Genomic DNA, 15,154 nt, shown 5'->3' with positions numbered 1-15,154 from the left:
AAATTCAGTGACCAGTCTTTTTATCACCAAAAAAAAAAAAACACATAACAAAAATGCTACACATGCGATAACAAGAACATCTGAATTTTTATGTTTATTAAGTAGCAATTTATAGTTCAGCACTTCACATTGGATTTACATTAGATGACATCTTTTGAATTTGGGAGACACAAGACTTTAAAGCTTGCCGTATCTACAGCACAAATTATTGTGTAATTATGTACACACACACACATATATATATATATATATATATATATATATATATATATATATATATATATATATATATATATATATATATATATATATATATATATATATATAATAAGAAAACAGGAATGCGACATAGCATTGTGAAAGTTAAATGCTTTTACCAGAAGATTTATATTGAAGCATTTGTTAATATAGAAGTGTATGAGTTCCAGGAAAAGGCTAAGACTCTAACAACACAAACATCTCTGCTGCTGATAAAATTTTTTACGCAAGTAGATGGAGTGTATGCCCATATTCAGTTTAAAAATAAACAACTTACCAATGAGTATGTCTATTGCCCAGCTCAATTTCATACAAAAATTCACCAGCACTTCTGGAACCAGGAGGAAGTAAAACTCCTCCAGACTCCCTTTCCAATTGCCAACAAAATTTCCCCATCACTGTTAGACAAACTCTTCCTTATGCAGACGTCTGGACAGGAACAATGTCCACCTGATTAGACGGTCACCTGTGTAAGCTGGCTCTGTGTAGGGACGTGGCTTCGCTCCATATATGAGTCGCTGTGTTCGCAAGGGTGTTGCGGCCCCTTCCACGACTTTTTCCACAAGTATTCAAGTTGCATGCACACAAAGTAGTTGTGATCCTCCAAGTGGTTGGAGACAAACACTTGCCATCTGTTCTTCAGCTCAGCACGGACCTGGAGATTAAAGTAAAAGTGGGTGGTTTACCAGGAGATAATAGTGCCATTGGTATTTAAAATGACTTGGAAAGTAATGACCTGTGCATTGTGCTAGTATTACTCTTACTTTACTAGGTAAGTATTACTCTTATTTATTCATTTAATACTAATGCAGTTTTTTTTAGCATTTCAATTCAATGGTACAACTTCAATGGTATATTTTCTGTGCTTTAGTGTGATTATCACAAGTTTTTTGGATTCCATTAAATCAATATTCTGATAGATTTCAGGAGCAGAACTCAAATGGCACAGTGATCTTAGTGGCTAAATCTATTTATTATACAGGAACAACAATTCATTAATACAATAAAGCATTTTGAAAGAATATCACATTAGATTCAAATTGAGATTTACTAAACCATTGTCCATCTCGATTTGACGAACAGAACGGAATGTTTCTAATATTTCCCAATAAAGTGCTTTCATTCTTAACTTCTATTTTCAAAACTATAATATCTACACTCTTTATATGTAGAATTCTCTATTTTTAATGCCTAAACTGAATAATAATTGCAACTATTGCCAGGTTAGTGTAAAGTACTGTTAACCTGAGTATTGTTAGAATACTGCTACTTACTAATGCTGCCAATTTAGTGCGTTGCATAAAGTAAAGTTCTCCACATAATATTAGTGTATCAGTGATTCTGATTCTGAGTTTAGGACAGTGGAAAAGCCTTGATGGCCCTGATGGCCTGCCACTGGTTTTGACAAGTGCTTTTACTTTGTCATTGGTCTGTTATCAGTTGTGCTTCCCTGTTTCCACTTAATTTGTTTCTTTATATATGTATATGTGCTGACAAGGCATAACATCATGACTACAGATCAGGCATAACATATGAACAACTGCCTATTATTGTGTTGGTCCCCCTTTTGCTGACAAAACAGTCCTGACCCGTCAAGCATTAACACCATTAACTTCTTCAGCAAGGACAAAGTGTTCACTTGCTGCCTAATATATCCCACCCACTAACTGGTGCCATGAAGAAGAGATAATCAGTGATATTCACTTCACCGCTCATAATGTTATAATGTCATAATTTTATGCCTTATTGGTGTATATATATATATATATATATACACACGCCCTGCTGATTCTATATTTCCTTGTAAAATTGTATAAAAGCATTAATGTCATTACGTCTGAGCCTTGTTTATCAAGGTTCCATGTTCTGTATTTTCTGGATTTCAAACTTTCAAACCAATTTTTTGCTAATTTCTCAATTAATAATGCTTCATTTTTGATGCTGAATCTCTGCTCTTGGTCCTTCACAATGGTCTTTCACGAGAATTGTGTTTACCCTATTAAACACATTTTGCATCCTACCTCTCACTCAATTACACTATAGATCTCTTTATACTGTATATAAACTCTCCCACAGGATTGACAGGTCTGCTCCTTCATGAACAATATGTGCGTCAGAGAATTGGTCAAGTCACCCTCTTTGCTTTTTTTTTTTAACTCATGGAAATATACTGTTGGTAAAAATTATAAACCATATTTTGAGAAAACTGTTTGGAATAACTACTTAAACTGTACATTTTGGGTTTTATCTAATGATCTAATCTGCTTGTAGACGAAGGATTGGGGAAAGACAACAGATTATGGAGATTGCAATGGGGCTGTTCATGCATTGCTGCATGTCCAAATGTACTGTTTTTTTTTTCTTGGAGACACTGTGCAAGTGACATAGATATTACTTTCTAAAGTAGGCATATCTCTGGGAAGTATTGAAATGCAGCAAAAAAAAAATATTATAAAAAAACTAACAAACAACAAAAAAACGAGATGTTTCCATGCTAGAAATCATACATATTCTAATTATGAGCTCCACTGCCTTACCTCTCCATTGGCAAAACAGTACAGAACAGCAACCAAGAATCCCTAGTGAAGAAAATTCAGTTATTAGTCCAATAACTGATAAGGACAACTTTCCCAGATGTTTTTACAGGTTATTACTGTACCTGGAAAGAGCTCAGGGTTAAATTGATGAAATTTCGCACATAGCGATGATTTCCCTCAATAGTTTCGTCGATGACGATTATAAATAGGATTTCGTGAATCCCGAGCAATGGAATCAACACCAGTATTGCTCTCGCTAAACTGCAAAAAAGAAATTTATAAAATTAGAAGCATTCCATAATATACATTATATGGACAATATTTTGAGGACAACTGAACATCCCATTCCATATTTAGACCCAATTTGTTGTTATAATATCCTCCACTAGATTTTGGAGCTTGTGAGGATTTGTATTTGTTTATTTTAGTACAATCAGATACTGATGAAGGTGAGGTGCGGAGGCCTGGGGTGCAGTCAGCATTCCAATTCATCTCAAAGGTGTTCAATAGAGTTGAGATCAGAGTTCTATAGTAGAGCTGTAAAGCAAAGCTCTATAGAGAAAGGTGGTAGCTCAATAGTTAAAATGGAAGGCTTGCGATCAAAAGAGAATGTGGTTAAATCCCACCAACACCATCAACTGCTCAGTTGTACGAATGAGATTATAATTCACTCTGTATAAGGGCGTCTGCCAAATGCCTTTAATGTAAATGAAAATATATAGCAGGCCACCCAAGATCTTCCAGCACTGTCATGCTGGAATAGGTTTGGGTCTCCTAGTTTAAATGAAATGAAAATGTCATGCTACTGCACCCAAAGACATCTAATACAAATTGTGTGCCCTTAACTTTGTGGTAAGATTTTGGGGAAAACCACATATAGCTGGAGTGTCCCAATATTTTACTCTATATAGTGTATAGAGAGTTCATGGATTTATGCCATGCTCTATCCAAAGAAACACATACCAACCTGTATCTATAGTCTGTGAACCTTAGCTGATCAGCTTTTAATTTTGACAGCAAGAGTTTTATGATCCTGAGAAATATACAGAAAATAACCTGAAAAACAAAGGAGCAATTCAGGGTCCAGAATAATGACATACAATGATGCCAATGATGGCATGATATGTAAGATGTAAAGTTATGTGACATGGCCAAACATGAAGCTACTGATAACACCCTAAAGTGAATTACTGTTCTATAAGAGCACATCCTGAAGAGCACATGTCCTTTTTTTGTGTTGTTGTAAAATGTAAAGGAATAGCTCTTCCTCTGACTGTCACAGTGCACTGACATTGGAGACTCCTTCCAAGAATGAAAATTAACATCTCCTCACGATATCAATCAGTTTATGTGGTGCATGCACAATACCACTCCCAGTGTGAGTTACTATATACTGTACATGCAAATATATTAGTATTACTACTACTTCTTCTTCTAATAATAATAATAATAATAATAATAATAATAATAATAATAATAATACTCTCTATTTTTTTATAGCGCCTTTAAAAGTTACATCTCAAAGCACCTTCCAAGCATAAAACTAAAAAATAATAATTATTATTATAATAATTATTTTTATTATTGTTGTTATTATTTTTATTTAACAATTGACAATCATATTATTAATACTACTATTAATAATAATAATAACAATATTAAAATAAGTAAAAAATTCATTAATAACAAAAAATAAATAAAAAATTTACCTGAAAGCTATCTTGAAAATGTACGTTTTAAGAGCAGATTAAAAAAATGCTAAAAGATTCAGCCTCTCTAATCTTTTGGTGCATAGGAGTTCAAAACCCTATTACACATATTATGTAAATGGGTAGGAGGAACAGCTAAAAGACAGTATATAGATCAGATAGTGATACTATCAAATTTGCTATTCTAAAACAATTTTTTATAATCTTTTGTACGTCGCTCTGGATAAGGGCGTCTGCTAAATGCCGCAAATGTAAATGTAAATGTAAAAAATGAATCACAACCTTCTGACCAATCAAATGCTGTGGTGAAGTACTGCGGTTGTACACATAAAATAATATTAATATTAATAATATTTAAACATATATAAACTAATTTTTCCTTCCGTAATTTTCAATTAAACATAAAGATAACTTTTTTTTATTTTATTGTGTTGCCAAACGCTGTTTTATATCATTGTATCATTCTAGCCCAGTGTTACTAATGTAAAAAGGACCAGAGTGACATGGCATTTCTCAGCGCTTTGTTAAATTTACATGCTAATCATATGAGTAGAACAGGAACATTGGAAAACATTTATAAACCATGAAAAATCAGCTTCTAAATTCTGGATATGGCGAATTGGAGTTTTTTTTTCTTTTTCTTGAAATTTAAATATAACTTCTGACCAATCAGATTAGAGAATTCTACACTTGTGTTGCAGATTTACTCATAAAAAGACAACATTTGTCATGGAAAAGTGCAATGGAACATCCTATTTGGGAATTTGGTCAACAACCATGACATAATTCAACATATCTTCCTTTGCATAATTTTTTATTCAGATTACAGAAAGTAATATGTTACATTTATGTTTCATTTAGATCGTCATTTCTTTCAAAATTGTGGCTAGCATTAAATGCATTGTGGTGTGTGGCAAAGTTACTCAGTACCTAAGCAGTCATCATGTTAGCAAGCAATAGGTACTGAATGTACACCAGTAGCCATTATGTTATTTCTTAGAGAACCAAAATCCAGCAGAGTTTGATGATTTTCCTGACCCAAGTGAAAGTATAATACTCACAAAAACTGAGAGTGTAATCGGTGCTCTAATAATCCACCAGATCCATCTGTTAGTGATGACCCAGCAGCTTTGGGAAAAATAAAACACGAACAGCCATTATTTAAACACACACGATAAATGGACATAATCCTAGTACATACATCATTATATGGACAAAAGCTTGTGGACACCTGACCAAAGGGTTTGCATGACTTCTTAGAATATTCAATTCCACATTTAGCCCTAATTTGCTGTGATAGTAACCTCCGCTCTTCTGTTAAGATGTTCCATTAAATTTTGGTGTGCTAATGGAGATTTGTGCTCACAAGGATGTTAGTAAAGTCAGGTTATGATGTAGGTGAGGTGAAGAGTCAGCGTTCCAATTTATTCCAAAGGTGTCCAATATAGTTGAGTTCAGAGCTCCATAGCGGGAAATCTTCCACTTCATACCATGTGAAGCATATTTTCATGGAGCTAGCATTGTGCACAGGGGCATCGTCATGCTGTAACAGGTTTGAGTCTCCGAGTTCAAGTGAAGTGAAAATTAAATTCAACTGCATCCAAAGACATTCTATACACTTGCATGCCTCCAACTTTGTGGTGACAGTTTGGCAAAGAACCACATATGGATGGAAAGCTATTTTGTTGGTACATCAAACAATGAAGCAGGGGGCAGATCTTTCCCTTTTAATTATCATAAAAAATAGAGAAGTTTTTGTTAGAGTGGTGTGTAATATTTATTTAGACAAGCCTTTTATCAGTAGGTTTTTCTTAGGTAAAGGAGCAGATCTGGAGGGATCATGGATATAGAGTGTTCGGTGAACTGGAATATCTGTATGCTGTCGTCCCCTTACTTTCACGCGTTCACCCAGGTATGTTGATGGTGGTGTGGTGGGCCTCATGTCTGTCTTTTCCTGGAGTCCCCAACTGCATAGTGTCCTTAACTTTTATACAACAATAAGGATACTTAATAATCCATATGTTTCTCTCTTTCTCTCTTTCTATCTCTCTCTATCACTCGGTTGAGTTAAACATCGTCCTGAGGTACCAGTGACCGCTATTCCTGCCCCTCTCTTCTCCACGGATCTGACCGCCTGCCTCTTGATGGTGTTCTTTTCGATTAATGGCCACTCTGTGCAGCTGGGGATGGTTTCACATCAACTGCCTGGGGATCCATGAAATAACAGAGTAACACAGGAGCATTGATGATGGATTTAAACTGTACTTGATGTCAACAGTCTGCTACACTGACTCAAGACTACAGTTTGCATTTGATCATCATCACTGCACACCTCAACATTGTTTAACTGTAATAAATAAACATTCAGTGCCACCCAGATGAGGACGGGTTCCCTCTTAAGTCTGGTTCCTCTAAAGGTTTCTTCTTTATGACATCTCAGGGAGTTTTTTCTTGCCGCAGTCACCACCGGCTTGTTAATTATTGACAAACTTACACATATAAAGAACATTCTTGTTCATTCTTTCTTTTATCTGTGTAAAGCTGCTTTGAGACAATGTTGAGACCATTGTTAAAAGCGCTTTACAAATGAAAATGAATTGAATTGAAAGGTCAGGTGTACCAATACATTTGTATATATAATGCATATAGTATAAGGAAAATACAGCTTAATTTAAAAGAACTTGTTTAATTCTTAGTTAATAGAAATTTAGAATGCCTTACCCCTGATTCTCATACAGAACTTTAGCCAATGTCCACGGTATCACAAACAGAAATGGTGTGCCTTAATAAAAACAATAACATCTTACATTAATATAGGATTTCCTAAAATCCAATAAGCTGAAATATTATTTTATTACTGTGCTCAGGTGTCATGAGGTTTTCTTTAACTTTTGGCTATATTTGGAATAATGTCTATATTCTACTCACTATATTTTACTTTACAGTTTTTATATTTCCTTTAAATTTCTAACAAATATACAAATTTAGAAAATCTAACATGTCTAAAACCCATCATTGTAATCCATGAACTACTGTGTACCCTTTGTATTTTTGAAGGCACTTTGTTTTGTTAGAGCTGTAGCTTAAATTTCACAGAATTAATTCCATACTAGCTAACATTTAACCTTCGGTTTCTTCATCTGCTTTGGTTTCTTTATTTACCATGATTAACTAAAATCTTTTATTTATTTCGTCTGTGAATCTTTTACATTTGTAAGATTAGATCATTTTGAGGTTTTTAGCATTAATGTTAGTGAAGAAACTGAAGCTGTACTTGAATATTTATAAATATTTTCATACCTACCCCATCCTACCAGCATGTATCTCTTCAGCAGCCTCCGCTTGGTCAACACGGCTGTAAAAAGTAGAGTGTGAAGGAAGATCGCCTCTACCAGGAGCCAGAAGTAATTACAGGCCACAAAATACTGCATGGATACCTTGGTAGCTTTGCACAGCAGGGCTTTCTGCGAGGTTGACATTTTGATAATAGAATTGATGAACAGAATTAATGAACAAATAATTAGAAGCACATAATTTAGACATGTGATCTAAGACACAAACAAAAACATTCCAGGAATAATAGTGTGCATTTCTTTTTTATATGGGTAGTTTATTTTTATCTTCACAGACAACAATATAGTTAAATGAAAAAATGCAGAACGATGCAGTACTGTAGAATCGAGATAGTTGATCCATCCAGCTTCATCATTGGGCTTGTTGGAGTATGTGACGTACATGATGATTTCTTTGGCAATGACCGCCAAAGCTCTAAGCATGAACGACACAAAGAGGTTCATGTGGATGTAGTTTCTAGTACAGTGGAGCTTCCTGAAAATTAGAAATAGAGATTTATCCGTTGTGTGTTTTGTTTAGGATCGATATAATTAGCAAGCTTTGACGGTAATCAATATAATAAGGCAATCGGATTACTGGAGCCAGCAGCAGACTAAATATAATAAATGTTAGAACAAAACAAGAACAACAACGTTCGAATAATCAGTGGGGAGAACAAAGTCATGGTAAAGAAGAAGAAGAAGAGGAACTAAAGGTCTCAATTTATATGACATAAAACTGTTGATTTAATGGCCTTTTTAAATAATAGACAGCAATGAAACATTAAATGGCAAAAATATGTGGACACCTGACCATCACACCCTTATGTGGGTCACACTATATTAGTTCAAAACACACAACCAAAAGGATCAAAGCACATCATTCAATGCCTTTTCAAGTGGAAGCATTACAAATTCCCTTAACCAAAACTATGGGACCTGAACATGTTCCAGCATGATGATACTCCTGGGCACAAATCCCTGTCAATTAGAACATGGTGTGCAAAGTAGTAGAACTTGAGTAACCATGCATGAAGCCCTGACTTTAAAACCACTAAACTCTTTTGAGGTGAGCTTAAACACTGACTTTAGTGTTTGGTCTCACTACTAATCTTGTGACTGAATGAACAAAAATACCCTCAACCACACTTTAAAATAAAGTGGAAAGCCTTCGCAGAAATCTGGAGGCTGTTCTGGCAGCAAAACATGGACCAACGCTATATTGGAAAATATTACTCAAGTAAAAGTAAAAGTGATCCCTTTAAATTTTCACCTGAACAAAATGCAAATACTTTTGTACTTTTAAATTTATTAAAAAAATAATATTAACAAGTCAAACACTAATTGATATCCCAAAATTCTTATGTGGGTGATAAGTAGATAATACCACCAAGTGGCAATCAAAACAGAATGTGCGTTTTACCCTGGCTTGCTGCCTGCTTAACCAGTTAAGTTGTCATTCACTGATTGCAAAATGTCATGACTGATTTTGCAAAATGTAGAAAATATTTGTAGAAGATAAATCTAGTGAAGTTAAAGTAAAAGTTTTCTCAAATATGCAAAAAAGCTACTTAAGTATAGAAATGCATGTCCATAATGGTGTGATAGTCAGGTGTCTATACCACTAGGTATATAGTGCACTGGAGGTCGACCAATTCATTGGTATCACGGAATAATCGCACCGTTAGTCGATTGCTTAAACTATCGCAAAAATTCATACCGATAGTTTTTCCGGGTTTTTATCTACCATTTCACCTACATCCAAACAATCATGCTTGAAAAGCCCATTCTAAAAAAGCCAAAGCATTAAAATTACATTTATTTTTACTAATTAATTAATTTTTGTAATTTTTGTTGTAATTAAAAACTATTCAACATGGTGCTATTTTTATTTATTTTTTTATTTTTTTTATCAGGAAGTATGATCTAACCTCGAATCGGTGGTATCGGTAAAATCCAATATTATTCGACCTCTATAGTGTACCCTATATGTAATTTTTACCACAACAATCTTGACTTATAGTATAGCATAGGATTAAACAAAGAAATACCAAGAAGTGCACATGACCAAACTCCACTTACCTTAACAGGCTCATAATAAGCACAGCTAGAATCAGGCTGGATAAAGACAACATGTAGCCAACTATGGAGAGGATCCTCAAGACTGAATTTTGAAATAACTCGTCTTCCTGTGTTTCACAAGACGTAAAATACACCGCATTGATAACTGATGTATAAAGGAAAGCTTACTCTGTTCAAAAGGAAATGTTTACCTCATTTTTGAAAAAGCCTGGGTCTGCACATTCAGATTGATCCTGCCAGATCACGCTGGAGTTCTCCTCAGTTTTCCATGTTCCGTTGGCTGTACATACTTTATAAACCTTCCCTGAAAAACCTGAATAAAATGCACACGTTGCACATCAAACCTAAAGAAGAATAAACCCAATCTAATTTGTGACAAAGTAAGAAGAACGTCTAGAGAATAATCGTAATGCCATTAACAAAAACAACAGAAACCCACAGGATCAACAAGTAAAGCACACAATCACACACACCACTCTAACAGAAACTTCCCAAATTCTCTATTTTTTAAATGATAATTCATAAAACATGCAAGATTTTCAAGAGAGCAGATAGTAGAATGTACCTTCCTTAATCCATGGTAAATATGAAGGGCAGGGCACTGTTACATTCCCAGGAGATGAATGTGGCCAACAAGCAAAAAGGTCTAATGTCCCGTTGCAGTATATTCCTTTAAAAAATAAAGGGAGGATCCGTGATAAAATAAACAAATAACTAAGTAAATTAATTAATTAATTTTGAAATACTTATTTAATTGAATTTTATTTGTATAAATAAAAGATGCATTAAATTCAAAACGTGAACAACGGATACAAGTTGCAATTATATCACAATACCCAATCAATAAAAAACTATTTATTTCTATACAATTATCAGTAGATGCGCTATGTTTTTAATATTTCGAAAGTGACCAATAGTTTGTGACCAATATTTGATATGTATATTGATTTCTTCTCGCTAAACTGTTTCTCAATCGCGTTCTCTCAACACCGCTTCTGCTACGTGAATCACAACACTACGGAGACCGAGGCGTGTCCTGAGAGTCACATAGAATACAGATTAACATACAGTACAGAAAAAAGAACATCTGGTGTTTAATCTTTTTGACTTTTTGCACTACAAAGGCCTATTCGTGAAAGGGTGCATTAGAAGTCAGAAGGCACTTAAGTAAATTTATGATTTGCTGTCTGTCTGAAGCAAAGTAATAAAAGTAAACAATCTGGACCAAATTTTTATTGCATGACATCATATTTTTACCTTTGCATCGTATTTCATTGAATCAAATCAAAATTGAATCGCACTGCATGGTTATAGGGGGTGAATCGTATCACATTACATTGGTAGCTGCTTCATGTGTATCTTTAGTGTGTCGTATCGTTGACTATGCTTCGATATGCAAATAGCATCGGCCTAAATTATGGACATGCACATCCCTAATACACTGTACATACTGTATATGGACAATATGGAGTTATAGGGACATCTGACTTTTCCAGCCATATGTGGTACCACAATTGTAGGTTGTAAACAAATTGTAGGTATACAATTGTGTAGAATGTCTTTGGATGCGGTACAGTATATTGTATATTATTACCTACTGCACCTTCTGTACATTATTCAGCCGCACCCCTGTGCATATGAACCGCATAACCTTATTTATCACACTGCTATTTATTTATTGTAAATAGGCCTTGTACAGACCATGTACCTTGAACATTGACAATAAAGTTGAATCTAATCTAATCTAATAAAATGTTCTCATTTGGAGGTGGATTAAATGTAGAATGGGATGTTCAAAAAGAACATATAAATCTTATGGTCAGTTTCCCACAAACTTATGTCCATATAATGTGTATATGTTTTTGGGAAATGGTAGGAAACCTGAGAACCCCAGAGGAAACCCACTGAGACTCTGATAATATGCAAAACGCTGCACAGAGAGTAACTTGAGCTAAGAAGTGTACAATATACGAGTCTGTATTACTGGCTAAATGTATAATTAGGCAAAGGCTTTTCCGTCTTGCTTGGTAATCAGCTTGGGAATTGAAATAATATCAACATATCTTTTAAAAATATTATATAAGAAACAGAATACAGGAAAGCTTTGAACCTTCCAAAGTATACAAAGTAGGATTTAAAGATATAAATAATATACTATAGTAATAAACAGTTAGCAGGGAAATGCTTTACATTTCAAATATTTCTTTTACAACTCAGAGAACAACAGTATTACATCGGTATTGTTATTGTCATTGTGCAGTGCAATGGTTTACATTTTATTCTAAAATATAGTACCATTGCTCTGCTCTGCCTGACATTCACATAAACCATCTGTGTTCACCAATAAATAGAGACCACCAGAGACAACAGACCAAAAATGAATCATTCTCAGCACATCTGTGGCACTGATATACTGTTCAAGTGTCATAGAAGTGTGTGAGGCACGGGTGTGAGAGATCAACGCAAGTGTCTCTGGTGTATTTAAACCCTGGTAGCTGCGAGCTTAAGAATAATTCACACACACACACAAACACACATATACTATTCCATCACACTATTTGTGACACTAAGCACTGATGAATCACTAGAATATGATTAGCATGCAATGTGTGTAGAAAAAGAGAAGCTGTACACCAAGTTATGTATTTCTAATAAAATGCCTAGAAATTCTCTTTTTTACACACACACACACACACACACACACACACACACACACACACACACACACACACACACACACACACACACACACATATAACAATAGAAAATGTTTCTGTTTGTTCTACGCACCAGTTACAGTATGAAGGGTGGTTGCCAGCATTATGGTACAGTTTTCTTTATATTCAGTGTGTTTATGCAACACATCTTCAAAAGTGGTACCAGTAACCTTTAAGAATTGAGTGAAACGAAAAAAAAGATTCAATTACTTCACAAATTCTACACACAGGTTAATGCATCATATAGTTTATTCTAATTCAATAGACAAAGGAAGAAAAACAAATAAATAACAAAATAATTGCTTTACTGTCACCAAGTTGTGATCTTACACAAGATGGCAGTGTTTACATATAATATAATATAATATAATATAATATAATATAATATAATATAATATAATATAATATAATATAATATAATATAATACAATACACTGTTCTATTAATGTGTGTGAACTATAATCTACATATATACACAAAATAATGTGTAATGTGTGTGTATATATATATACACATTAAATATAATAAAATTATTTTAATCCTTATATTATATATATATATATGCAGGATTACTGGCTATTATCTAATAAATCTGGTTTCATGTCCATCTGTGTACAATAATCTCGTACAATATTCAGTGACCAGTCTTTTTATCACCAAAAAAAAAAAACACATAACAAAAATGCTACATATGCAATAGCAAGAACGTCAACATTTTTTATGTTTATTAAGTAGCAATTAATAGTTCAGCAATTAATTATATATATATATAATGTCCCAGCATAACACCACTTTTATATATATATATATATATATATATATATATATATATATATATATATATATATATATATATATATATATATATATATATATATATAAATAAAAGTGGTATTATGCTGGGACATTTATTTCACTGTCATGTTTTTTTATCTACTTCTTCACTTAGAAAGATGAGCCGCTTCTAATATATACAGTTTTACACTGATAACCATGATGCCACATTATTTACCATCATGCATACAGCGTATCTGTAAAAATTATAACAATCATATTAAAATACCATTTGCTCTGGCCGTCAAAGTCCCCTGATCTTAAGTCAGCTAAAAAACTAACAGAAAACTTGGAATGACCACCTCTTGACCACCATCATCCAAAAAAACATGCTTCTCTTTTGACCGAATAGTGTTTATAACTTAAATACCAAGCCTTTGGCTTATGTGGCTGAACTTAGTTATCCATTTTATTTGTTTTCTGACCACAAAAAAAATCCTATTTGAACTCAAACTAAAGTCCTGCATATTAAGTTTATAAATGATATGAAAATATTTTTAGATACTAAATAGATGTCAGTATAATTCCAACCTTAACCATTGGGCTCAGAGACACACCTCTGGTGTCTAATGGTCGGGTAGTGGGACGTAATATTTGCTGCCTTCTCACAGCCTAGCAACCATTTGCTCACACTGTAGCACTTTACCAAATATTTACCCCCAAATTTCCACACTGCATCAGTGGAAGGTTTTAAATTTGATGATAGGACAGAGAAAACCTGCGACTGATCTTCAAACTATCTAATAAAGCACCTGAAAAGAATTGCTATATAAATGATTTGTCTTTTACTTCAATTTATTTACAATTGACATTATTTGATTTATGTTTAATTAATCATTTATGTCGACACTTGAATGAATTAATAGCAACAAGTTGTCTTTTTCTTTTTTTTATTCATTTGACTTCTTTCTGTATTACAATAATCTGTAACAAATGTGAATATGCATTTTTTATGGAATAGAATAATTGTAATTATTTGTCAAAGGCAAGATTTCATTGCAAAATGCTATTACCTTACGCAACAGTTCTGCAACAGCATTGAGTGTGCCAGGGTGTTCGCACTTACCCGAGAGTATGGGAGCAGCAGAAGGAGAGTAAAGAGTTGTATGGCACACATGCTTGTCAGCCTCGAGGCTGGATCAGGGAAGATCCGTGCATCCATGGCTCACTGCTCACCTCCTCACAAGGCGTACAGTGCACCACGACTATTTGCTACATCCCTAAAACCCTTCAGAAAACTTCCTGCTGCATGTACATCCGCCCGTTAGCACTTGATGAATAGATGAGGAGAAGTAGCCTTAATGAACACATGTATCGTCCATAAGAAAAAGGTGAGTTCTTCCGAGCTTCGTCTAAGCCGCACTCTTTTCCAGCACGCCGTCTCCAACTGGGAATGTGTCTTGCTTACTTGCTGGCTACTCTCCTCCTGGCCCTCCCCATCTACTTGAGATAAGCAAAGAGGTCAACCTTCTGTAGGCACCATTCTGTAGAGGGGTGAAAAAAAAGAACAAACTCTCTTATCACATGTTGCATCTAAATTTCATTTCTGGAGGGGTTTTCTCATTTTTTTATGTGGCACCTACAGTAGATGTAATGAGTGCCATACCTCTGAATCATAGATAGCAGCACAGCCTGTACTCTATCCTGAGCGATCGAGTCAGCTAAAATAAGTAGCGTCAGAGCAG

General features: G+C 34.3%; 1 protein-coding gene across 1 annotated transcript; it reads right to left on the bottom strand.

Annotated features, from left to right (window-relative positions):
• Window positions 1-313: 313 nt before the first annotated feature.
• On the bottom strand, window positions 314-14,933 carry glp2r (glucagon-like peptide 2 receptor). The gene is made up of 13 exons (XM_083556984.1): window positions 14,536-14,933; window positions 12,709-12,805; window positions 10,484-10,588; window positions 10,110-10,231; window positions 9,919-10,025; window positions 8,176-8,332; window positions 7,809-7,968; window positions 7,226-7,286; window positions 5,566-5,632; window positions 3,763-3,851; window positions 2,918-3,056; window positions 2,796-2,837; window positions 314-913 (listed from the first exon to the last, which is right to left on the bottom strand). Exons 1-13 carry the CDS (start codon window positions 14,629-14,631, stop codon window positions 713-715), a joined length of 1,443 nt encoding a protein of 480 aa, XP_083413110.1. The 5' UTR covers window positions 14,632-14,933; the 3' UTR covers window positions 314-712.
• Window positions 14,934-15,154: the final 221 nt, after the last annotated feature.

The sequence above is a fragment of the Silurus aristotelis genome (genome assembly GCF_946808225.1).
Source record: "Silurus aristotelis genome assembly, chromosome: 12".
Lineage (NCBI taxonomy): Eukaryota > Metazoa > Chordata > Actinopteri > Siluriformes > Siluridae > Silurus > Silurus aristotelis.
This window is presented reverse-complemented; position numbering and strand designations above follow the sequence as displayed.

Coding starts and splice junctions, on each gene's coding strand:
- glp2r (XM_083556984.1), bottom strand. CDS start 14,631: ATGGATGCACGGATCTTCCCTGATCCAGCCTCGAGGCTGACAAGCATG. Junction 10,232..10,483: donor TTTACCATGGATTAAGGAAG/GTACATTCTACT, acceptor CATTTTATTCAG/GTTTTTCAGGGAAGGTTTAT. Junction 914..2,795: donor ACTGTTTTGCCAATGGAGAG/GTAAGGCAGTGG, acceptor TTTAATCTCCAG/GTCCGTGCTGAGCTGAAGAA.